The sequence below is a fragment of the Onychomys torridus genome, chromosome 15 (genome assembly GCF_903995425.1).
Source record: "Onychomys torridus chromosome 15, mOncTor1.1, whole genome shotgun sequence".
NCBI lineage: Eukaryota > Metazoa > Chordata > Mammalia > Rodentia > Cricetidae > Onychomys > Onychomys torridus.
In genome coordinates, this window is record NC_050457.1 from 46,293,117 (window position 1) to 46,318,573 (window position 25,457).

General features: G+C 39.1%; 2 protein-coding genes across 5 annotated transcripts in view; one reads left to right on the plus strand and one right to left on the minus strand.

Moving 5' to 3' along the window:
* The window catches only part of Rictor (RPTOR independent companion of MTOR complex 2), a 102,897-nt gene extending 85,916 nt beyond the window's left edge, over positions 1-16,981 (plus strand). Inside the window, exons 31-39 of one of the 4 annotated variants that reach the window (XM_036206858.1) lie at positions 830-1,838; positions 2,114-2,185; positions 4,397-4,574; positions 5,646-5,730; positions 6,581-6,814; positions 13,953-14,120; positions 14,408-14,531; positions 15,437-15,575; positions 15,710-16,981. In XM_036206858.1, coding sequence (XP_036062751.1) covers positions 830-1,838; positions 2,114-2,185; positions 4,397-4,574; positions 5,646-5,730; positions 6,581-6,814; positions 13,953-14,120; positions 14,408-14,531; positions 15,437-15,575; positions 15,710-15,784 — 2,084 coding nt within the window. In that variant the 3' untranslated portion in view covers positions 15,785-16,981. The remainder of the gene's footprint in view (positions 1-829; positions 1,839-2,113; positions 2,186-4,396; positions 4,575-5,645; positions 5,731-6,580; positions 6,815-13,952; positions 14,121-14,407; positions 14,532-15,436; positions 15,576-15,709) is intronic. The other 3 variants (XM_036206860.1, XM_036206859.1, XM_036206861.1) reach the window with 3 other exon arrangements.
* A 4,922-nt stretch (positions 16,982-21,903) lies between these two features.
* Osmr (oncostatin M receptor) overlaps positions 21,904-25,457 on the minus strand; it is a 63,550-nt gene continuing 59,996 nt past the window's right edge. Inside the window, exon 18 of the mRNA XM_036206704.1 lies at positions 21,904-25,153. Within this exon, the coding sequence (XP_036062597.1) occupies positions 24,596-25,153 (558 nt within the window). The 3' untranslated portion in view covers positions 21,904-24,595. The remainder of the gene's footprint in view (positions 25,154-25,457) is intronic.

A 25,457-nucleotide genomic window follows, 5' to 3' on the forward strand; every position in this document is an offset into this window, starting at 1 on the left:
CTGATGTATTACAGTTAGACACTAAGTTTGAGTTTCTTAGTATATAAGGCAAATTAGACAGTAAACATAATAGCTTTAAATATGAAGCTTGCATGTATGCTTTTGTTTCCTGTAAATGTGGTTATCCTTTCATATCTGTGTGAGATCCCAGATTCCCACCTTTATACCCAAATCCACTGTTTCTAAAATCCTTTGAATAAAGTGACAAGGTTCTATATTTGACTTATATACAAATCTCCTAAATTTTTTATATCATCTTTCAATCCCTTAATACCTAATCTAGATGCTCAATAGTAAATTTTATTCTTAATTGCTTAAGAATTAACAGCAAGAAAAATATATGTACATATGTAAGCACCTTTCCATGAATAATTTTGGTCTCTGGTTAGTTGAACCCATGTATACACAACTCATTGATATAGAAGGCTGCAGTATGTTTAAAGTTTAGGAATCTATTTCTTCTAAAATGAATGTCTCCTGCCCCTGTGATGTGAAGAAGAAACCATGCCCATTCTGTACTAATAGAATGAGCATCCATGCTCAAGGAATGGATTTTTCCTGCTTTAATTTTATCCTGAGTATTTGGAAAAAGCAGAAGAAACTCTATATGCTGTACCAGGGGGAATCTTGTAATTTTTCTTTAGAAAGAACAGAACCTCACATGACACAATCTTCTGTTTTATTCATATTCTAACTCTGTGCCTTAGGGGAGCATTTTTATTTTTGAATAAAGTTCCCCCAGATGACTGCTTAAAAGCTGGGGTAGCACTAAGCATTGTGATGAATTCTTCAGATTTGCATGCTTTGACAGCTGGCTCTCCAATTACAGGCATGTTCATACTGGAGGATGAGCGGTTCGGCAGCAGCTCCACCAGTACATTTTTCCTTGACATCAATGAAGATGGTGAGCCAGCATTTTATGACCGACCTGGACCAATAAAGGATAAAAACTCATTTCCCTTTTTTGCCTCCAGCAAACTTGTAAAGACTCGTATCTTAAATTCACTTACTTTGCCCAATAAAAAACACCGCAGTAGTAGTGATCCAAAAGGAGGAAAACAGTCATCTGAAAATAAGACAAGCAACCGGCGAATCAGAACACTTACAGAGCCCAGTGTTGACTTTAACCACAGTGATGACTTCACACCCATCTCCACAGCACAGAAAACATTACAGCTGGAAACTTCCTTTGTTGGGAATAAGCACCTTGAAGACACTGGCAGCACTCCAAGTATTGGAGAGAATGACTTAAAATTCCCCAAGAGTTTTGGTACAGAGAATCACAGAGAAAACACGAGCCGAGAAAGGTTGGTTGTAGAAAGCTCAACAAGCTCACATATGAAGATCCGCAGCCAAAGCTTTAACACAGACACTACAACAAGTGGCATAAGTTCAATGAGCTCAAGTCCCTCTCGAGAGACAGTTGGTGTAGACCCTACAACTGTGGACACGGACTGCGGAAGTATGAGTACTGTGGTAAGTACTAAAACTGTTAAGACAGGCCACTACTTGACACCACAGTCTAACCATCTGTCTCTCTCCAAGTCGAACTCAGTGTCCCTGGTGCCACCAGGTTCTTCTCATACACTTCCTAGAAGAGCACAGTCCCTTAAAGCACCCTCCATTGCAACAATCAAAAGTCTAGCGGATTGCAACTTTAGCTACACAAGTTCTCGAGATGCCTTCGGCTATGCTACATTGAAAAGATTGCAGCAGCAAAGAATGCACCCATCCTTATCGCACTCCGAAGCTTTGGCATCTCCAGCGAAAGATGTACTGTTTACTGACACCATCACCATGAAGGCTAACAGTTTTGAGTCCAGACTGACGCCAAGCAGGTGAGCAATACATGCTTAAAAATAAGTGAACATGAGTGAATTTTAACAGATAGAAATGTAAGATATTAGTCAGGTTGAGCACCACAGAAGCCAGGTCTCAGAGCTGACCCATTTACCACAGTAGGCTGTGAGCTCCTTGTTACCTGATACGATTTGAAATGGATTCTTGCAGCTGCGAGGGGGGAAATAAACTCCATTAGGCCCTGAAAATAAACTTGTTTGCAAGGTTACACAAGTCACAAGCTTTTTTTTTATTTATTTCTCGCTTCTGCAAGGATCGATTTTAAAAAGAAGCATGTCGGGGGAATCAGGAGCTTAAGACCTACAATAACAAACAACCTTTTCAGGTAGGTCAATTTAAAGCTCCAAAAGTTGACCTCTTACTATTTTTTTTAAAATAACTGAAAATTTCAGTTAAATTATTTTAATTTGTTTTAAGCACATGTAATTATTAAATAGGAACCTAATAAACACTAAATGAATTCCTGGGTCCTCAAGACTACACAAAAATTTCTATTTATATATTAAATATTCCATATTTAGGTCATACCAAATTATTAACAGTATACAGTTTAGGCTTTTTTTTTTTTTTTTTTAAATGATACACACTTTGAAATTTTATTGTTTCAAAGGTGTGGCTAAAGTTTTTCTCTCCAGGTCCTGCCAAGACCCAGAAGTACCATAGCCCACTTATAAAATAAACATACTTATACTATTTAACACACTTATATTATTTAAACTGGTTGGCCATAAGCTCAATCCTACCATTGTCTAGCTCTTACTCTTATATTCAGCCCATTTCTGTTAATCTATATGTCACCACGTGTTCCGTGGCTTTACCTGCTGCCTTTACATGATGCTCCCTGGACAGCAGGCTGGCGTCTCCTCCTCTGTGCCTTCCTGTTCTCTCAATTATCCTCTCTGTTAGTCCCACCTATACTTCCTGCCTGGCTACTGGCCAATCAGTGTTTTATTTCTCAATAATCCACAGCACAAAAGGTCCCACTTACGTTTTTGTTGTTGTTTGACTCCTCATAGTTGAATTATATTTATTTAAATGATTTCCTTTAAACAGATTTAAACTAGGTATCAAGTAGTTAGACCACTATCCGGTAAAATGTAAACACTAGCTTGCAGGATATTCTCACTATCAGAATTAGGAGTTATTTCTATAATCCATCAGTCTCTTGCGTCTGATTTTTAGGAACATTTTTAATAAAGAAGGTCCTGGTAGCAGATAGTGAATTGTGTTCCCTCTTAGTTCTAGCTGCATCCAACCATTATTGTACCTTTCTCTGGCATTTTTGTGAATCCATAACTGAGCCACATGCCTGTCAGCAAGCCGTGGTGCAGAGCTACAGCCAAGCAGCAGAGCTGATGAGTTAGGTTGTCTGGACCTCCAGAAGTTTGGCTGCTGGAGACTAGGCTAGATCAGTGGTTTTCAACTTGTAAGCTGTTACTTTTGAAGCAGAACTTTTTATCTTGAAGGTTTCTGTAAAAACCCAATAAATAAAACAGTTCATATGGAGCTACAGCTGATTAAAATAGAATTTGAAAGTGAAATGCCCCCATAATTCCTTTGACTCCAGTAGTCCTTAGAGAGTTTTATAGAATCAAAGAGATAGAACCATACCATTTGAAAAACATTGACTTCTTTAATAAAATTCATAAATTTCAGATATGAGTACTCTTGGAAATTAGGAGTTGTTTTTACTACTATGATCTTAATGGCTACTATTTAAAGTACATTTCTTTTGTGTGTTTTGTGTGAAATAATCCTTATATTTACATTTGTACGTTTTATAAGACTTGGTTTTCCAATTAGTAATGTGAGACTTTGGTAGTGTTTCTTCTATTTGACAAGGTGTATATAGAGTTAACAGTGTGTTGGTTGCATGAATAGTAATCTGTATGACAGAAGCACATCTTATGGTGTCCATATGCCATGGTTATGGAATCCTTTGCCAAGAGCCCTATAAAGAAAGACTAGTTAGTATTCTGTGAGATATTCCTTGTGATATTTACAAATGGTAGGATTTTACTGTGGTATATGTACCTTCTGTGTTATACAAATCTGGTGTGATAAGAAAGCATTAATTAGCACATAAGGTTGATGAGTAATGTCATTTTTCATAAATAAATCACCTGGTGTTAATAGATATATCTTTAGCTGTCTATATAATAGCTAGTCCAGTAATCTCTGCTGACTACAAAGGTAGTCTTTGAGCTGTACCTGTCTTTAGATTAGTTTCCTTTATTACTTCTGCGTATTGACATTGTTCTCGTTACTGACCTTTTCATTTTTCATCTTCACCTGGGAGAACGTAACAATTGTTCTTTTGGTGGCATTCAATATTATTGGTAATCTGTGTATGTATTGGCCAATAGCAGCTAATGTTAAAGTTCTTATCTGTTCCCAGCCGACTAAGATGGGACTGCTTCTTGTTTGACTAGCTACTTTTGATGGTGGTATAAAATTAGGGTTTTGTTTGTTTGTTTTTAATATACTTAATAGTACAAATCAAGAAGCTAATTCAAGGTTTTTTGTGATGTTATAGGTTTATGAAAGCTTTAAGTTATGCATCATTAGATAAAGAAGATTTATTAAGTCCTATTAATCAAAATACCCTGCAGCGATCCTCCTCTGTTAGGTCCATGGTATCCAGTGCTACATACGGAGGTTCTGATGACTACATTGGACTTGCTCTTCCAGTAGACATCAATGATATATTCCAGGTATCATCCAGAGTACTACTGCTTTCCTATGAGCTGGCTTCCTGCTGGTTTTTGTTTTGTTTTAATGTTCTGTAACTGCTTATTCGAACTTGTAATTTATAGTCGATACACTTATTATGTGAAAGATAGAAGTTTTTGAGGTGATTTTTCGTCTAAAAGTGTGTTAAGAAAAATCACACTTTCTTAGCTGCTCTGTATTCTCAGCTCTTCTGAGTAAGACATGGTTTAATCTCAAATCTCTGGAATGTTAACCTTGTCTGACCGTAATCAATTAGCGTCTTGTCTGATTTGTCTGTAGTCTATAGACATTTAGTAAATCCCTAATCATCTTTTAGATTGATGTAACTTCCTGTGTTTTAGTCATTGATCCTTTTTCTCACCCAGAGCAGCCACGTGTGATATCTGTGTGCAGTAGCCTTGCTCCCATAACATAATACACAATTTCTAGTGGATTATAATAATACTGAGGAATATATATTTTTATGTAACTAAGTATTTTATTATTTCTCGGTCTATTTTTCTTTGTGGGTATATAGAGTGTGTGTAGCATGGGTGCATATGTGTGTGTGTTCACACACCTGTACTGGACAGAGGTGACTGTCAGGTATCTGCTTTTGTACTCTTTGGCTCCCCCTTGAGATGGGAGTGCTCATTGAATCCGGAGCTCGGCTGGCAGCCGTCAAGCCCCGGCCATCATCCTGTCTCCATCCTTCTTAGTCTTGTTTTACAAGTATGTGCACACATGGCCTTGCCCAGCGTTGTCTGTGGATGGTGGAGGTTCTCATGCTTGTACAGCAAGCACTCTGATCCCACTGAAGCATCCCTAGCTCCTAGAAATTCTACATACACACTAAATTATTTGAATACCTCATGTAATTCACCAAGAACATGGTTAAGAGACTAGTTATTTGGTTATGTTTGGGTAATTTTAATCTTTTTTAGTAAACTTTGCCTTATAGATTTGTATGCAACAGTAATTCTATTTCTCTTGCATTTCCCTGAATTTTCTTAACCTTCATAAGATGAATTTCTCTGTATGATGAAACTGACTGTGCTTTGTATACATTTTAGGTAAAGGATATTCCTTATTTTCAATCAAAGCACGTGCCTCCTCCAGATGACCGAGGTGCAAGAATGTTTTCCCACGATGCAGGAGGTATTGTGTATTCTTGTTCTTCTGCAACTCCTTACCTTAAAAATGAAGTTCTTTTTCCGTGAGGGAACAGTCAAAGTTAGGCACACTAAATGCTGGGGTTAGCTTAAACATTAAAACAAATATCTCAGTCAATGAAAAATTAAAGCACAGTTTTTCCAGTGAGGGCTCCAGCCTCTCGTGTTGATAAAGCCCAGAATAGGTTTTTCTTTTCTTCAAGTGCAAGAGGAATGTTAAAGCCAGTTTCGTGGTCAGAGGGATAGCTGTTTACAGTGGGGATTTGCTTATTTATATGTGTTACTCCATGCCATGAACTGTTAAATTTAGTGATTGTATGCATATGAACCATAGATTGAATGGTTCTATACTCTTGTTTTAACATATACCCCTTAGAATTACTGATTTTGTCTAGGCAATTATTAGGACTAATTGAAATGATACGTTAATATAACCAGTTTTTTGTTTCTATTTAAAAACAACAACAACCAGGCAGTGGTAGTGCACGCCTTTAATCCTAGCACTTGGGAGGCAGAGCCAGGTGGATCTCTGTGAGTTCGAGGCCAGCCTGGTCTACAGAGTTGAGATCCAGGACAGACTCCAAAGCTACACAGAGAAACCCTGTCTCAAAAAACTGAAAAAACAAAACAAAACAAAACAAAAACTTACTGAAATAATAAAGGTATATGTGCTGTTTTTTAAAACAAATTATTCTCTTTCTTTCCAAATTAAAATTAAATGTTGGGTCATAAAGAGTCCTAAATTTTCACCTTAAAAAGTATTATTTTAAGACATCATGAAAAAGATACTAATAGTGTCTTTTTCGGATTGTATTTTTATTTACTTAAACACGCAGGTCTTCCATCTGGAACTGGTGGTCTTGTAAGAAATTCTTTTCACTTGTTACGGCAGCAGATGAGTCTCACGGAAATAATGAACTCCGTCCATTCGGACGCCTCTCTGTTTTTAGAGAGCACAGAAGACACTGGACTGCAGGAGCACACGGATGACAATTGCCTTTACTGTGTCTGCATTGAAATTCTGGGCTTCCAACCCAGTAACCAGCTCAGTTCGATATGTAGTCACTCAGGTAAGTGATGGTGTCCTTGGAGATGAATCTGCTCCAGTTACAAGCTGTTGAGCAGCCCTCTCATGAGGCCTTCTTACTCCGTCTCCCTGCCTCAGACGTCAGCTAGCCCTTTAGCAGCTTCCTATTGCGCCGTTAGTATTTCAGCCTCTAATTTTATCCTCCCCACTTTATCTTGTAGTATATTACTTAAGATTAATCTGTTCTGAATTCTTATTGGCTCTGTAGCCCAGCACATGAGATTCTTTGTGCTCTGGGGTTTTCATCATTCTCATTTCTTGTAGTTGGTACACATTTATTAGAGGGAATAAATAAAGTAGGCACAAGTGGTCAGTTTCTTAATATGAATCACACAAGTATATATATTAACAGTTTCAGTGTTTTAAAAGTGTTCATATATATACCTTTTCTTGGTAAATATCAATCAGCTTCCCCCAGAGGTCTTTGTGAAGACTAGAGTTCTCTGATAACTCTTCTGAAGTTCTCCTAGGATTTCATAAACTTCCCAACTGTGGACTATACCAGCTGATGGTGCTGGAGAGACACTTAGTCAGGAGTTTGCTTGCCAATAGGTTGAGATTGTGTTTAGAAACTGATCCACATTCTCAGTGGTTCCATGTCCCAATATGGGCCTGAACTTGACAGGTTCCTAAACTATGTTTTCACACTCTGAACCCAGGCCTCCATATGCTCAGATTTTTTTTTTTAACAATCTTGTGTTTATTTGATTGTTTTTTGAGAGTGAGTTAGATATATTATACATCATAGAAAAGAAGGCATCTTAGATCAGTTGGCAATATTGTTGATGATTTAGTGCCTTCAAGTTCTTTTCATTTACTCACTCAATGTGTGTGTGAAGCACTTAGTATAGAACTCTGTAGTTATAAAAAACACAGACGGACCAGCCACAAAAACTGTCCTAAGCGAAAAGAACAGAGCCAGTACAGCCAGAATTACACACCTGACATCAGTCCTTACAGAGCTGAACTGATCCTAGCAGCATGGGTCAGCATTAAACACAGACACAAAAACTGTGGAGGAGCTAGAACCCATCTGTGCACATCCAGCTAACTAATCTTCCACAGAGGTGCTAAGAATGCCTGCTGGAGAGAGGACAATGTTTTTGATAAAGGGAAAACTGGATAGCCGCCTGGAAATAAATGGGATTAGATGTCTCTCATTCTGAACAAAAGTCAACTCAACATGGGCTGTAAATGTGAGCCTGAAACTGAAAGTGCTGAGGAACTGCGTTGGAATTGTCAGATGGGTGAGGGTTTCTTGAAATCCTACCTGCTACCCACCACATGCTCAAAAGAAAAAAAGAAAAAAAACTCTATAGGAAAGAAAAGTTAGGATGTCCAAAACTATAATAAAACATTTTTACAGAGAAAAAGAAATGAAAGAACATAGAAATTGAGCAAATACTTGCAGACTACATATCTGATAAGAAATTAATATACAGGCTGAGTGGAATGGCACACGCCTTTAATCCCAGCATTTGGGAGGCAGAGGCAGCTTGGTCTACAGAGTGAGTTCTAAGACAGCTAGGGATATACAGAGAAACCATGTCTGGAAAAGAAAAATTAATATACAAGATACAGGATTAAAATGTGCAGTAGACTTAAAAACATTTCTCAGGACATAAAAGTAGTCAAATGTAAGTAAAAACTACCATGAGCTATCAGCTTACAATAACTAGAATACTTGTCAAAATGCCAAATGGTAACACATGCTGGCAAAGACAGGAAGAAGAGGAAATCCTTGCACACTGTTGGTTGGAATGTGAATTACTACAGCTACTAAAGAAAGCAGTAAGGGAGAGTCTCAGAAAAACAAAACGAAACAAGCCGTACAACCCAGCAGTCCCGTCACTTAAGAGGAAGGAAGGGAAAGCAGTATGTCAAAGACACAGCATCCTTCGTGAACTGTGCTGCTCACTCTTCACAGTACCTGCCAAGTGTAAACAAATACCTAATTGATAGATGAATGGGCAGAGAATGTGGGGTGTGTGTGTGTGTGTGTGTGTGTGTGTGTGTGTGTGTGTGTGTGTGTTTGAAAAACCAAACTAAACTAACGAAGTAGCGGTAAAGGAGGACCAGTTGTTAAACTCAGACTGGAGGAGTACCTAAGACTGCAGCTGCAGTACAGAGCAGCCACGAGCCCGGGTGGTGGTTAAGTTATTTGCATCTCAGAATTAAACACTTACAATGTTAGAAGACCAGTGCTGTATGAAGGAGGGTGTTGAGGAAGCACGAAGCAGAGCTCTGTCCACTTGGCCTTCTTCCCAAAGGTACAGCGGCTGAGGGAATGCCAGGAAGTTCAGGACATGCAGCCAATAAGAGCACAAGTATAAATAGCAGAGGCCTGGCTCTCAAGTACCGGGGAGACTGGTACAAAAACCGGCCTGTTGTCCTTCTTGAACAGGGAAAGCCATGAGGCCTCAACCCTACACAAAGAACTACAGGCAGCCAAGGAATGCTGAGAGCAGGAGAAAGAGTCTTCCCCAGGAAGAGCACACTGATTGGTTGTTATCTAATAACAAATGGTCAGCCCTGAAATATGTACATACAATTAGCATTATATGGACTGAGCAGTTAGGGGTGTGTGTGTGTGTGCACGTGTGCATATAATAATGAAAAAGAGGCTGTGAATTTCAGGCAGAGTGGGGAGGGGTAAATGGAAGGATTTGGAAGGAAGAAAGTGGAAAGTGATAAAATTATATTCTCAAAAAAAGAAACAGGCTATTTAATCTTGGGCTAAATATCTGTACTAAATACTTACCTGTAATACTTTAGTTTGGGTTCTAGTTTAAGCCTCTGAGTGAGAATAATACATTATAGTATTTTTTTTAGCCAGACCTAGGAATCAATAACTATTCCATGAACAGTAACTTACATAAAACTTGTTTAGTTCTGATAGTTGGTGATGGTGATCTAACTGTAGTCCTCACACACAGCTTCCATCTGTAAGAAAAGTCGAGCATCTCCATGTTCCTTTCCTCAATTCCAACAATGTGTAGTTCTCTGTCTTGCTGGTTGTCCATGTTTTGTCTGAAGTCTCCAGTTAGCAGCAGTCATGATCTTGTTTAAAACATTATCTCCATGATTCTGCACATTTACAAGTGACATCCAAATCCCTGACCTCTTTAAAAATAGGGTACAGTTCCAACAAGCTAGGGTATGGAGTTGTCACCAGTTGATCAGGCTGGGCTGTCAGCTGGAGGAAGTGTTGCTTTCCTACTGTTCTTTATATGTAGTACTTCCCATTACTCCCTAAGTAGCTCATCAAGTGAGTATAAAATATGTATATGCTTTTTTTCTTTGGGACTGAGGAAAACAACATGAAACATTGTTTTAAATTACATCTTTGATTCCAAAATATTTTCCTTAAAAGTTTATTTTTTTAATCATTTTAAAATTCAAGTAGAATGTTTTACTTTTACATCCTTAGCAAATGTCTTAGGATTATCATTGCTGTGATGAAACACCATGACCAAAAGCGACTTGGGGAGGAAAGGGTTGATTCGTCTTACACTTCCACATCATTGTTCATCATCAAAGGATGTCAGAATAGGAACTCAAAACAAGGGAGACCCTGGAGAAAGAGCTGATGCAGAGGACAGGCAGAATGCTGCTCATGGGCGTGCTCCTCATGGCTTGCTCAGCCTGTTCTCTTAGAGAACCCAGGACCACCAGCCCAGGGGTGGCCACCCACAGTTGACTGGGCTCTTCCCCATCAGTCACTCATTAAGTCACTCAAAGGCTTGCCTAAGCCCAGTCTTTTATTTTTTCCTGTAAAAGCTTGCATGCTCTCTTTCCCACCTCCTTCTCTCCTCCCCCTCTTCCCCTCTTTCTTTCAGTTTATTCTCTTATATATTGCATCACGACTGAGCTTCCCCTCCTGCCTCTCTTCCCAGTTACACACACACACACACACACACACTCACACACTCACTCACTCACACACACTCACACACACTCACACACACTCCTACATCCACTTCTCCTTCTCTTCAGAAAAGAGCAGGCCTCCCAGGGATATCAACTGAACATGGCATGTCAAGTTATACTAAAACTAGGCATCTCCTCTCCTATTAAGTCTGGACAAGGTAACCTAGTAGAGGAAAAAAGGTCCCAAGAGCAAACAACAGAGTCAGAACCAGCTCCTGCTCCCACTGTTAGGAGTCCCACAGGTACACCAAGCTACACAACCACATCATATATGCAGACATAGGTTAGATCCACACAGGCTCCCTGGTTGTCGGTTCAGTCTCTTTGAGCCTCCATGAGCCCTGGTTTGTTGATTCTGTGCTGTTCTTGTGGTGTCCTTAACCCCTCTGGCTCCTACAATCCTTCTTTGCTCTCTTCTGCAGCATTCCCTGGCTCCACCTAATGTTTGCCTGTGGGTCTCTGCATGTGCTCCCATCAGTTGCTGGATGAAGCTTCTCTGATGGTGATTAGGCTAGGCTCTGGTCTTGACTATAACAGAGTATCACCAAGAATCATTTCATTGACTTTTCCCCCCCTCCCAATCATATTTGGATCTCTCCTTGGTCTCTGGACTATCCAGAATCTGAGTCCTGGCCCTCCAAGCAGTGTCTGGCATGGGCTCCCTCCCGTGGTATAGGTCTCTATTTGGACCAGTCATTGGATGGCCACTCCCACAAGTTCTGTGCCACCTTTACCCCAGCACATCTTGCAGGCTGGACAGATTTGTATGTAGAAGGTTTTGTGGCTAGGTTGGTATCCCAATCCCTCTACTGGAAGTCTTGCTTGGTTATAGGAGATGGCCGGTTCATGTTACCTACCCCCCATTACTAGGAGTCTTTGCTAGGGTCACTCTTGTGGGTTCCTGGGAGTTTCCATTACACTAGGTTTCTACCTCACCACTGAAATGTCCCCCAATTCCAGTTGTCACTCCCAGTACTCTCTCGTCCACCCACCCATCCCTCACATAATCCATCCTGCTCCCATCCCCACCTGCCCCCAGTCTACCCATGAAATTATTCTGTTTGCCCTTCCCAGGGAGAGTCATGTATCCCCCCACTTGGGCATTCCTCTCTGGGTCTGTGGATGATAATCCTTTACAGCTAATAGCCACTTATAAATGCATACATACCATGTTTGCCTTTCTTGGTTCAGTTTACTTCACTCGGGATGATTTCCTGCAAATTTCATGATTTTTTTTTTTTTAAACATTGTGTAAATGTACCACATTTTCTTTATCCATTTTTTGGTTGAGGGATATCTAGGTGGTTTCCAGTTTCTGTCCGTTACAAATAAAGCCACTATGAAATGAACATAGTTGAGCAAGAGCATATGCTCAGGAGTGGTATATCTAGTCTTGAGGTAGATCAATTCACAATTTCCTGAGGAATCTCCATATTGATCTCCATAGTGGCTGTACAAATTTGCACTCCCACCAACAGTAGAAGAATGTTCCCCTTGCTCTGCGTCCTTGCCAGCATGAGCTGTCACTTATGTTTTTGGTCTTAGCCATTCTGACAGGCATAAGATGGAATTTCAGAGTCATTTTGATTTGCATTTCCCTGATGGCTAAGGGATTGAACAATCCTTTAACTGTTTCTCAGCCATTTAAGATTCCTCTGTTCAGAATTCTTTGTTTAGATCTGTACCTCATTTTTAAATTGGATTATCTGGTTTGTTAATATCTGGTTTCTTGAGTTCTTTATATATTTTGGATATCAGCCCTCCATCAGATGTGGGATTGGTGAAAATCTTTCCCCATTCTGTAGGCTGCCATTTTGACCTGTGGCCAGTGTCCTTTGCCTTACAGAAGAAGCCTTTCAGTTTCATGAGATCTTAGTTTCTGTACTATTGGTGTTCTGGCCTAAGCCCAATCTTATGGAGGCATTTTTTTTTTTTTTTTAAATTGAAGTTCTCTCAGATGACTTAGTTTTTTTATCAAGTTGACATAAAACTGTCTAGCAAAGCAAGCATGGAAGTAGTGATCTGAGACATGCTTGGAAGTGGAGTAAAATGTATTGCAAAGGTTATTTTGTGGGAACCAAGGTTGGATGAGGTTGAACCTCTTTTTTTCTATGTTGGTATCTGAAGAAAGGGAAGCAGGCCAGCTTTAGAAGTCTTACTTTGTAGCTGAGTGTTTATCTTCTGAGTTACCCTTTTTCCAGGGGAAGAGTGCTTAGCTAACTTCCACTGTCTTATATAGTGCTAAGCTTACGTGATTTTCTAGGATGTCCAGCGCTCCTTCCTAAAAGGATGACCGACAGCTTTTCCCATGTGTTTTCATCGTTGATTTTAAGACCTAGGATCTTTAAAAATGTATTACCTTGTTTTCATTTGTTCATGAGTTTGTGTACTGTGTGTGCACATGTGTGCCTGTGTGTATGTACCACAGGACCCACTTGAAGATCAGAGGACAATTGATTGGAGTCAGTTTTCTCCTTCCACCCTGTGGGTCCCGGGGTTGAACGTAAGACCATCAGCAAGCACCTTTTTTTTTTTTTTTTTTTTTTTATAAGTTTTTCCAGACAGGGTTTCTCTATATAGCTTTGCATCTTTCCTGGAACTCACTTTGGAGACCAAGCTGGCCTCGAACTCACAGAGATCCACGTGCCTCTGCCTCCTGAGTGCTGGGATTAAAGCCGTGCGCCACCAACGCCTGGCTCAGCAAGCACCTTTTTAACCCATTGAACCATATAGCTGGTCCATTTCCAGGGCATTTTTAAACCAAAGAAGTATTTTAGCTTAGATGGTAGGTTGACTTCAAAATCCCACCATGGGACTCTTAGCAATGCATGGAGAGAAGAACAAGAAGGAAAAATTAAAATAGGAAGAAGTCTGAAATAACCTTATGCTTTTAATTGGATTTACTGTTGGGTAAGGCATTCAGATAGAGGTAGAAAGGATGGGAGAAGAGAAGATAAGGTGTGTTCTTTTATACATATTTGTTTGAAATTTAATGACATATTCACACATTGGTACTAGGAAAATCAACTCTCTAGAACATAGCAGGTTCCCTTGTTTGAATACTCATCTAAACAGTCAGGATTTACTTTGAAAATCTTCATGAAAAGAAATTGTTTAGAACAGGGAAGTTCTCTTAGAGTGTGTATTCCTAGCACAGGAATGGAGCGCTAATCAAATGCTTCTTCCTTCAGACCTTCAAGATATTCCATATTCTGATTGGTGTGAGCAGACGATCCACAATCCTTTAGAAGTGGTTCCTTCAAAGTTCTCGGGGATTTCTGGGTGCAGCGATGGTGTATCTCAAGAAGGCTCAGCCAGCAGCACCAAAAGCACAGAGCTGCTTTTGGGTGAATCTTCAGGTTCCGTTTCTTCATCCTTAATAAAACTGTATTCAGTTGATTTTGCTTGTTAGCATATGTACTGTAATTTAGAGTTGTCCTCAGAGCTATGACAGGTCACTGTCAGCCATTCACAGGTTCTCTCAGTGGTCTACTTCTATTAGAGCTTTGCTTCTAGATGATTGGCAGATTGTATGCAGTTGATACCAATTTTAGTTGCTCATATAGTTTGAAAACAAGTACCATGAGTTGTTATTGTTCTATGTTGTGATACGATAAGTGATCTCACACTGACATCTTCATTTCAGGTGTGAAAACCATTCCAGATGATACACCAATGTGCCGTATCCTGCTTCGTAAAGAAGTGCTAAGATTAGTCGTTAATTTGAGTAGTTCAGTTTCTACGAAGTGTCATGAAACAGGGCTTTTGACGTGAGTACCTACCTGCCTGAAGGTTGGCAGCTTGTTGTACTGTGTGAGGTGCAGAAAGATACTTGTACTGCTCAGAGTTGCACAGTAGCACTCTCAGACTGTGTTCCCATCTACAGAGCGGGGCTTAGATGCTTTGCTGTGCTACCTCAGTCTGTAGAGCAGATTGAAGGCAAGGTGAGTGAGAATCCACCCAGACTCTCAAAGTATATTGCAAAAATGAAAAACTGTATCTAAAGCAGGGCCACTCTTGCCCCCCTTTTTTAGCCTTGGCAAACTTTGGGGTTGTTTTTAATTAAATAACTTATTTTATGTTAGCCTATAAAACATTTTTTTTTTTTAATTCCCAAATTCCAGTTTCTGGTGTAATTGTTGGTGGCTATAACTCAAATACAAAAACAAGCTTTTTAGATTTCTCAATCATTTTTCAAGAAAATGAGGAAGACCTGAGACCAAACGTGTAAGAAGCAAACTTAAGTTATAAACTGATGGGATTTCCTGATTTTTACTGTTTTTCTAAGTCAGAGCAGCCTGCTAAATGAAAAAATGAGAAAATCATCTTTATTTGCACTTTTTAAAGTAGTTATTCTCAAAAGAAGTATGAAATAGAAGTACTTTACAGTAAGCCAGGTATGCAGGCCTAGGCCTGAAATCCCAGCACTCAGGAGGTCGAGGCAGAAGGGTCTAGAACGCTAGGGACATGGAATCATGGTCTAGGCTGGCCTGCGCTACATGAAACCCTGTAGCAAAAAGGAAGAGACTGTTTTATATTATTAAGCCACCACTCCTAACATTCCATCTAATCAATATCTGGAGAAAAATTTAGCAGAAAATGTCATTTTGGAGGGTCAAATGAATAAATTATGGTTCTAATTTTTATCACAACATAGTCTGTCTTTTCATTTTAGAATTAAAGAGAAGTATCCTCAAACATTTGATGACATCTGCCTTTATTCTGAAGTTTCTCATTTGTTGTCACACTGCACATTTAGACTTCCATGCCGGAGGTTCATACAAGAGTTATTTCAGGATGTACAATTTTTACAAGTAAGTAAGACTATATTTCTGGAGTTTGTCTCCTAGAATTATTCTGTACTTGAAGTAAGTTAAAAGAAAGTATATCTACATTATATGCCATTTTTATTTTAAAAAAAAAAATTAACAATTTACCACTTTCCTAGATGCATGAAGAAGCAGAGGCTGTGTTGGCAATTTCACCAAAACAACCTGTAGTTGACGAGTCTGACGAATCCTGACCTCATATTTATGATGTTTATAGCTAGATCCTCTATATTTATCCATCCTTGTGGATTTCCTAAAGGCCTCACAAAATACTGCCTGGCTGTCGGCGAGACAGGAGTATCTTCTGACGCTGTCCCAGCAATCACTGGTCCAGAAGAGCTTCAGCTGCTGACGTCCTAACCAAGCCAGCTTCCTCCTCTTCCCTGTTGGGGATTCATTACCACAATTTTAATTCAGTTACCGTCATATGCAAGAGCCAAGCACTGAATACCTACATAGGTTTTCTATTTTTTTATTTGAAAAGCATAATGGTAGTGGAACAAAAACAGGACATGAAGAAGCACCCGTCACACAGTTATTTCGGAATGCTTCTTAATTAAGGGTAAATCTAAAAGATGCCTTGTTTGTTAACTAATTCATGGAAACCAGGAGTCACTGTCTCTGAGGCTGCGTCCTGTTATCTCTAGGCTGTGCTGTAACTGCTGGGATCAGAGGGCTTCGTTGGCCCTTCCACATTTCCTTACTGTTGTAACACTACTTCAGAGGGTTCTGACCTCAGAGCAAAAGAAGAGCCTCCCCAGTTGGAACTGAAAGGTTATTTTATGTTGCTAGACTGCATAAAGATGTTTCTTTGTCTCCTTCTCTTCAGGTTTGTTGCTGTTTGTTGTTGAAAGTTGTTTGTACCAGTTAAGGTTTTTCACTACAGTTGATGAAAATAAGTAGTTCTGTGGAAATACTTCCCCTGGCCAGAGTGCATAGTATGCCCAGAGGACTCCTCCTCATCAGCTCCTTTCACCACCACCTGAGACTGATTGAGCAAGTGTCAGTAGTTTGGACCCAAAGCAAAGGAAAGCATTAGATGATACTTCTGACCTCTTTTAGAAAAGACAAGTTTGCATGAAATTTACACATTCCATGTAAAAAAGAAAAGCCATATTTGCTTTTAAAAAGTCATTGAGTCTTATTAAGATTCAAAATTGTGGTGAAAAGCCTTAATTACTAAATGTTAAAGCAGCGATAATGTAATTTTTGTTAGTGTTCTTGTTTTGCACAGAATAATTACAGTTATAGGTGAGTTGAAGAGTACAGTCATTGCTTTTATCACGTTTGTGAAGTTGATGAAGGCAAGGTTTTGTCTGTCTGTCTAATTTGTGTATGTATAAAGATATTTGAAAATCTTTACAGAAATTAAACATATATGCAAATTTGTACATACAGTAGCATGAACATCATTACTAGATGCTTGTAAGTGAAAGGGTTATCTTTTTTGAAATCCTCTATCTAGAACAAAAACATCCAGCTGGACTGACTAGGACCCTTTTGTAATTGCTTTGTGTAGCCCATTTTTACAGTTACACATTAGCTTTAACACATCATAGACATCAGTCCGAATTTTCCCGTGTTGTACACCCTTTTCATACCAGGCTTGTTTGTGAGGTCTCTGTAAAGTACCCTGTGAACTAGGAAACATAACTCACAGAGAATTCTTTTTTTTTTTTTTTTTTGCTGGCACTGAAAGTTCCCACTCGGATGAAGCATTTCATCTCCTTCCTAACCCTCTTTGACTGCACTTCAGCAAGTTGTTCTTACATGCACTGTGTAGCAACTTCCGTGATGATCAAGCAGACAAGGGCTCGAAGCTGCTGCTCACATGACAACACAGTTCTTCTCATTTGCTCAGAAAATACTTTATCATTGAACCCAAGTGTTTATCTAAATGTCAACAGTACTTTCTAAGAGCATTGCCTGTCACCTTGGTCTTTGGTCTTGGATAATAAAACTGCCTTTCCAGAGAACCAAATGTCAGAGAGACTAGACCAAATAGTGGTTACAATTCCAAAGGACATAATGTAATCTTACTCATAATGGGATTAACATTTTAGACACTCATTTTAAACACTACCTCAGTTAACATAGAGTATAAAATCTGTGGTTTCATCCCTCAAAAATTAACAATAACTATTTTGTTTATTTTTCATCACACAAAACTATCCCCGTCCTTGCACACCTAAGTCAGCCATCCTGAAATGAAGGCTGTGCCTAGTGTCCTAAGCAGGTGTTTTGTTTTGACTTTGACTGTTACTTTGAAAGGGGTGTGTGTGTGTGTGTGTGTGTGTGTGTGTGTGTGTGTGTGATTATATCTGCCTATAGCACTTACTTTGGGAAGATATCAGAGCTTTGTGATTTTCAGTATATTGGAAGAAATTGTCAGTGCTTAAATTTATAGTGCTGTTTGGTTTAACCATGGTTTCACCAAGAGGTGTAATGCATTTCCTTTAAGTACTTACTTGTATAAAAGTAGACTTCCATGATGACAACTACATGCAGTGCCAAGTGATTAGTGTAGGTGTTTAAGACTATTAAATTATACAGAAAAGGTTAGGATGATGTCAATGGTAATAGAAATCATTGAGAAAATTGTCTAAATAATAAATATTACCAAAATAATGTCAATACTGTAGTTTTTCAAGAGCTTAGAATTAATCTTAGTCATATAAATTTGTACTATTGGTAATTATTTAATAATTTGGAAGAGTTTGAATAGTTAAGCTGGTTGTAAACTGTGAATTTCTAATTGTAAATTGTCATTTCTAATTGAATTTTTTTCAAGAACAGATTTCAGCTTCACATACTAAATAAATACTGACAAATGAGAAATTTAGTATTTATAAGGAAATAGGCTCTAAAATTTCTTAGCCTTTTCTTTTCTGTTTGTGCTTAGGGTGTATTGGAGGAGAAAGTGTTCTCCCTAACTTAAGTGTTTCTAATACAGAGAAACGAGTAGACATCCTGTAAGACAGTGGTTTTACAAGGCTGTTAGAGAGTGCGTGCATTGTGGCTGTGGTGACATACCCAAGTCACTGGGAGCAGTGGCTTCAGCAACATTCCACTCTTGTCCAGAGCTTGAGATGGTTAACGCTGGATTCCATGTCACCATGGCCAAGTGTTCAAAGTGGGATGTCACTGTTTATTTAAACTTGTCTACTGCTATTTATAACATTTTTATTTCATTCCTTTCAGAGGATGCCTTTTATGCCCCATATCAAAGCACAGATCATTAAGCAATAAGAAACAAAATTGTCTGTCAATTCAAATTATAATTGCGATTATTCTCGTGTGGTGAGAGTGAGGTGCTAATTTTGTGTGAGAAGAATTTGTGACCACTTTGGAAATGTATTCTGGAAGTGAGGTTTTTTTTGTCCCTCCTTTAGACTTTTATTTCCATTTTGTCTCAGATTCACAGTCTGTGAAAGAAAGTAGAAATGTTTGAAAGACTTCTAAGAAAAGCTGCGTGCAATGAACATTTCAGATTTTCCTAAGTGTGGGCTGGCAAAGGGCTCCATTTTCTCCATATTGACAGAGTCTGTTGCTCCCATCTTAACTTCAAGAGCGTCATTATACCGAGTCCCACATCCAAGCGTGCCAGTGAACTTGAGGGCAGTGCTTACGAAGGACACAGAAGTCTGCGCGAGGCTTGCCAGGAGCCTTTTTCTTTTAATTACAGGTCCCCAGGGGGATTTCATTTCTAGCACATTTGTATGACTCACAGAATGTGGGATTCCTCCCCTTTGGAGTATTTTTATAGTTAGGTGGATGACTGCCACAGATGATGCGTGGATTGCACATTCTGTCTCAATAAGATACTTAACATGAAAATTGATGCCAAAAAGGAAACATACCTTACAACTTTCCCATTTAACGAAGTTGGTCTAGCACAGAATGCTAAGTCTTGGGGCAGAGAGGGAGTAGTGAAAATTTTTTATGTATGATTGTTGAAAACTCTTCCATTACTGGCCTGTAAGAAACCCTAACAATGCATTGTGAAACAAATGATGGAAATTCAGTTAGCTTTGAAAAGTGGTAAGGGATCGTGAAGAGAATCTCAGACTCAATGCTCTCTGACCACATGACCTTTTTTTATTTAGTAATACGCTGCTACATTTTTGGAGGTTCTGGTGTTTGTAGGTCACTGAACAGACATTGAAATCTGATTTATATTGTATAACTGTAACATAGAAAGAAAAAGTATTTATATATTTTCCTTAAGAATATTTCATTGAGTTGTGTATAATTTAAATAAGATTTGTCCCCAAATGGTTTTGCTCACCTTGATTTTTTTGTTGTTGTTGTGGTTTTATTGTTTTTGTATAATGTGTACAGTTTATGTTAAGGGCATTAAAGCCTCCTGAAACATAATATCAAAGGGATTCATTGTTAATAAAATGTACTTAAAATTCTTAAAATTGTGGCGATGTTGCTTTACTTGAAAATGGGTGTCACTGGGCCTTGACTTGAATCACATGATACTGATGTTGACAAGTGTGATTTCTATTAAACGTGGCTTTCCCATCCTACAGATGGGGATGGTCTTGTACCGTGAAAAGGGGCTGCCCGCAATTTTAAAGTAATTGTACTTCCTTGGCATTCTTCAGAATTTAACATACTTACATTAGAAATGTCTTTAGCTGAAACAGCTCTGGACTTTCTGAGGTAGTAAGAAAATGACCTGTAAGTGGAGTGTTGCTCAGTCGTTCACACACTGTGGCCTGAGCAGAGAGGCCAGCCTCGTTCTACCTTGTGGCAGAATAACGCACCACAGGAAAAGAGCCAGCTGAGAAATTCAGTGTGAAAGCTAAGGTCCATTGAAGTTGTTAAAATATATCCCGACACCTTAAGCGAACTTGGTTCAGGTATTTGGCCTGTGGACACCTGTTTGTGTGTATCATTGTTCTCACCCTATACTGTGTTTTTATCAGAAGTGTAAAATGAAAAGCATGCTTCATTTGTCATAGTTGAATAAGAAAATGATAGTCTATTTTTTAAATTTTTCATAGAGAAATATTCAAATAGCTGAAGAGAGAGCTCAGTGATTAAGAGCACTGGCTCTTTTCAGAGAACGTGGGTTCAATTCCCAGCACACATGTGGTTTTCTTAGTGCTTATTTGGAGCTCTAGGCCAACTTCACACTTAGTCCTCCATGTTGGAGATAACTCATGGTCTTGTTTGCTAATTCTGAAGACTTTTCACCTCCATTTTTATCTTTTAGGGTTTTAGAAGCTTGAGACAAAGCAAGCTTAACAGCTTGTAGATGTGACCTTAAGTCTAATTCAACTTGGTGCTCTTATAAACACACTTTGCAAATGAGATTAACCATGAGAAACACACACACACACTCACACTGACATCTTTGTACATGTGGAGGCCTAGGTCAAATATCTAAATCATTTCACCTTTTTTTTTTTTTTTTTTTTTTGAGATGAGGTCTCTAGGGTGAACTTAGATCATATTAGGCTATGGCCGGTGAGCTCCAGGAATCCTGTCTCTTGGCTGATTGTTTGCTGTGCCGGAGCATTTAACTCATGTAATTCCATCTATCAGTTCTTGGAATCATCTCCTCTGCTGTCAAGTCCTTTTCAGAAAGTGCTTGCCGATGCCTCTATCTTGAAGTGTTTTGTTAATGTCTATTAGCAGTTCCGGAGTTTTGGGTCTTTCACCAGAGTCTTTGACCCTTTGATTCTTGTAACAAAGTGAAAGAAATGAGATGTAATTTGAATCTTAAGGATGGGAAACTCCAGTTTTCCCAGCACTGTTTACCAAGGAGCCTGTCTTTTCATGTATATTTTTTATGCCTTTGTCAAATATTGTGTGGCTGTAGCTGTGTGGGTTTGATTCCGAGTCCTCTGCGGAATCTCAATAGTCTGTGTCTCTTTGTGCTCACATCATATGGTTTTTGTTTATTTGACTTGGAGTATATAATAGTTTATGGTCAGGTATTGTGATAGTTCCAGTTAAGACTTGCTTTGGGTATTCAATCTTTTTTACTTCCATATGAATTTTAGTATTATTTTATTCTGGTTCTGTGAAGAATATAGTTTTTATTTTCATGAGAATTCCACTGAATGTACAATTACATTTACTAACGGCCATTTTTACAGCATTCTACTAATCCAGGATAATGACAGGTCTTTTTCTTTTCTATATCTTCAGCTATGTATTTTAGAGATTTTTCACTCCCTTGGCTATGTTTATTTTGAGAATTTTTAAAAGTTAAGAAAGGTGTTTTTTTTTTTTTCTGATTTCTTACTCTACTAGTTCATTATTGGAATATAGAAAAGCTGCTGGATTTTTAGATGTTGATTTTGATTCCTGCAACTTGCTGAGTGTGTGTATCAGATCTAAGAATTTTCTCCTGGAGTCTTTGGAGGTTAATATCTGGAGTATATAAGAGACTTCAAAAATTAAATCATCTAGTCAATACCTGGGCTGATGATCTGAGTAGACAGACATTTTTAGAGGAGGAAAAAAACACCTGAAAACGTGTATAGTAACCTTAGCCACCAGAGCAAGGCGAATTCAAAAGCTTTAAGATGCCAGCCAGGCCAGGCAGATTCCTGCTATCGAGAAAGAAAAACACGTTGATGAGGATGAGGGGGAAGAGGAACAGGATACAAAATCTTTTGTACTATTAGTGAAAATGTAAATCAGTACAGCCACTATGAATATTAGTGTGGTGGTTCCTTAAATTAAAAATAGACCTGCCATATGACCCAGCTTTACCACTTTACATGTGCACCTTAAGGACTCTTAAATCAGCATAGCACAGTATTTGCACATCCATGTTCATTGCTGCTCTGTTCACAATAGCTAAGCTAGGGAACTAGCTGAGAGCCATCAATAGATGGATAAAGAAAATGGGACTTGATCACAGTGGAATTTATTCAGCTCTAAAGAGTATAAGACATTTGCAGGAAAGTGAATGGGACTAGAGATCATAGTACATGAAATAAGCCAGACTCGGCAAAATATCACCTTTCCGTCAACATGGAGGTTTAGTGCTGCTGTTGGAGTTTAGTGTTGGAGTTAGGACTGTTACAGGAGCAGAGGAAGGGGACCACGAGAGGCAAAGAAGGCACCTTCAAGCATGTGACTCTGTCCAGGAACTGATGAGATGTGTGGATTCCAAGTTAGTGCTGAAGAGACCCTTTTTAGCTTGAAGGGGTGCCTAGAAGTTTACATTTCTGTTAAAATTGTGAGGTGATTTATTGGCTGCACTCAATAACTTAAGTTTTCATTCTGTTGAGGGAATTAAAATGTGATTGTGAAATGTTTCAAATTGGGCTTTATTGAAACAGCAAAAATAATTGTTTTTTGGATTTATGTTTTGTGGATTATCTTTTAAACAAACCTGAAATGAAAGAAAACATTTGCAGATCAATGTCATTAACATTTCTGGATACAAGTTTCCAGTAAGAAATACATTGACAGAAAAACATAACGTTATTGGCAATACTGACCAAAGTTGTCTCCAAGTAGACTCTTCACAATAGTGCCTGGTACTAGGTTAGGGCAGAACCATTTTCTCTATCAAGAGGCTTGGTTATATGTAAAGAAAAGACTGGAGACCTTTAACAGAACATTTGTGATTGGTGTTACTATGTTCTAAGGCCACATGCCATATGGCTGTTGCTATAGTATTGGTAACAGCCATGCATGTACACAAAGTTGTCATTCCCACCACACTCACAGCAGACAAGACAAAGGAACCCTCCTCCCTATCTTATTTTACAATGTGGCAAACATCAAGGGGAAGAAAGTGATGAATTGAACACCTATGTTTGTCTGGCTACCATATAGCATCTTCCAGAGATTGTTTACAGGAGCTATGCTGCTACCGAGCTCCATGGGAGTGCATGAAAATAATAGTATGTGTAGTGGGTATTGTGTGCCGTGTCCTAATACCTGTGCTATGGAAATTGTTAATACTGTATTTAAGGGATAACAAGTAATCTATGAGTTTGGTATAGACATTTTGTCTGAATATTTTTTCCTGGAGGTGGTTGGGTCTTGATGTTATCTTAAAAGACATACTTTGGGGCCAACGCCAAACTAACTTCTAACTCCATGGAACATTTGAAAGAGCTAAATTGTACCCAGTCCTGAGGCTTTATTACTTTAGCATGATAGGAATGTGAATGAGAGAGAATTCTCTTGAACCAGACTGTATGTGAGAATGGGCTATTTAGATAAAGCTTGGGGTGGGGGCATTAAATGCAAAAGGAACCACTCAATGAAATGTCCTGTTTTCTATTCTGAGGTAGTCAAAAATCAAGGAGGAAGACTGGAGTCTGCTTAACAGGCTACTGTCACCTGAATACCACGTCTGGAGCTCTTTGCAATCCTGTTTTACTATAGTAAGCTAGATGGCAGTGTGAAGACTAGTCCTGCATCTTACCTGTTGGGTTGGTTCAGTGTAGACACCAAGAGAAGTTGTGTTTGTTTGTTTGCTTTTTACTTTATCAGTAACTACAAATTACCATTTCAAGGTAAGACCAAAATCTAGTTTGTAACCTTTCAATTAAATGTGATAAGTCTATACAATAGGAATAATACATCTCTTGTGGTGTTAATCAAAACATTTGATCCAATGGCTTTACCCTTAACATATTAAAGATTAGGTCAAGTTTACATGAAGATATTTTTTCACTGCAAACCGAAATCCTAGGACCACAGCCACTTTGTGCAGTCCTGAGTAGATAGGGTCTGTGAAATTGCTGATGAGTATCCTATGTCAAGGTCAGGGGTACTGTGATAAGGGTGAGCCTGGAACAAATAATAACAAGGTCAGCATGCACCATTTCTAAGGAAGCCTTCAGGGCAAATGCCAAGTTGCATAGCTCTGGTCTTTAGTCTGTCAGCCTGTAATGATCTTTTATAAATCAGTGATGCAGATAGTGGATGCTCCTGGAATCAAGGGCCAGGGCATGGTACCAGCCATATCCCCAAAAGTGCGTGTAGTGTATGAACTGGCTTGCTGCTAGTTAACGTTATTGTTCACCTTGACCTAAAAGGATCATTGAGGTCAGGCTATTATTCTCACTCAAAGCAGGTGAGGCAAGGCTCCCCGGAACTGCCATCTGCATTTTATACTCTGAACAGTGCACTGGCATGGGTGGATTTGTGGCAAGACTGTCCTTGTCTCCACACATGGGTGAAGCCAGCTGAGACACATAAATCAAGCTAGTTTCTTCAGTTGGGCTTTCTGCCAGGGACTTCATGTAGTCTTTTCCTAAAGCATTTAGTAACTTGTCAGGTGGGGTCAATAGTCCAAGTTGATGTGGTGTGTCTTTTAGGGGTCCTGGAATGAGCCCGTGGGAGCCAGAGTCAAAAGCTGACTGATCGTAAGTAAAATTCTCAAAGAAGATGCAGGGCACAGGGCCAGAGGAACCGCTTTCTGTTGGCACGGAGGGAGGCTTAATGGATACATCTTCAGCGTGTGGTTTCCCAGAGCCTATGCACTGTGTCTTGGGGCCTTCTACCTTGTTTATAACTTCAAGGACATCTGGAATGCAGTCTTTGACATTCATTATTAAGTGGGTATTCTTCTGCAAAGGAATCAAAACATACATAATATAAATGCATATGTAGGAGTATCCAAGTGTATTGTGTATGTAGTATGCACTGAGAGCTCCCCCTTCCTTCCTGGCTAAGTGTTAACTTGAAGGTTGTGACAAAAGCCAGATGATTCACCAGGACACAACAGAGCATTTTTATCTTAGGAGTTCTTGTGTGACTCACCACTGGAGAAAGCCTTCCTGTCTCACCACTGACTTTTCTAGTAGCCCATCATGAGCAAGATGCAATCACATTTGTTTGTTTGGTCTATGCTGGGATCGAAACTGGGCCTTA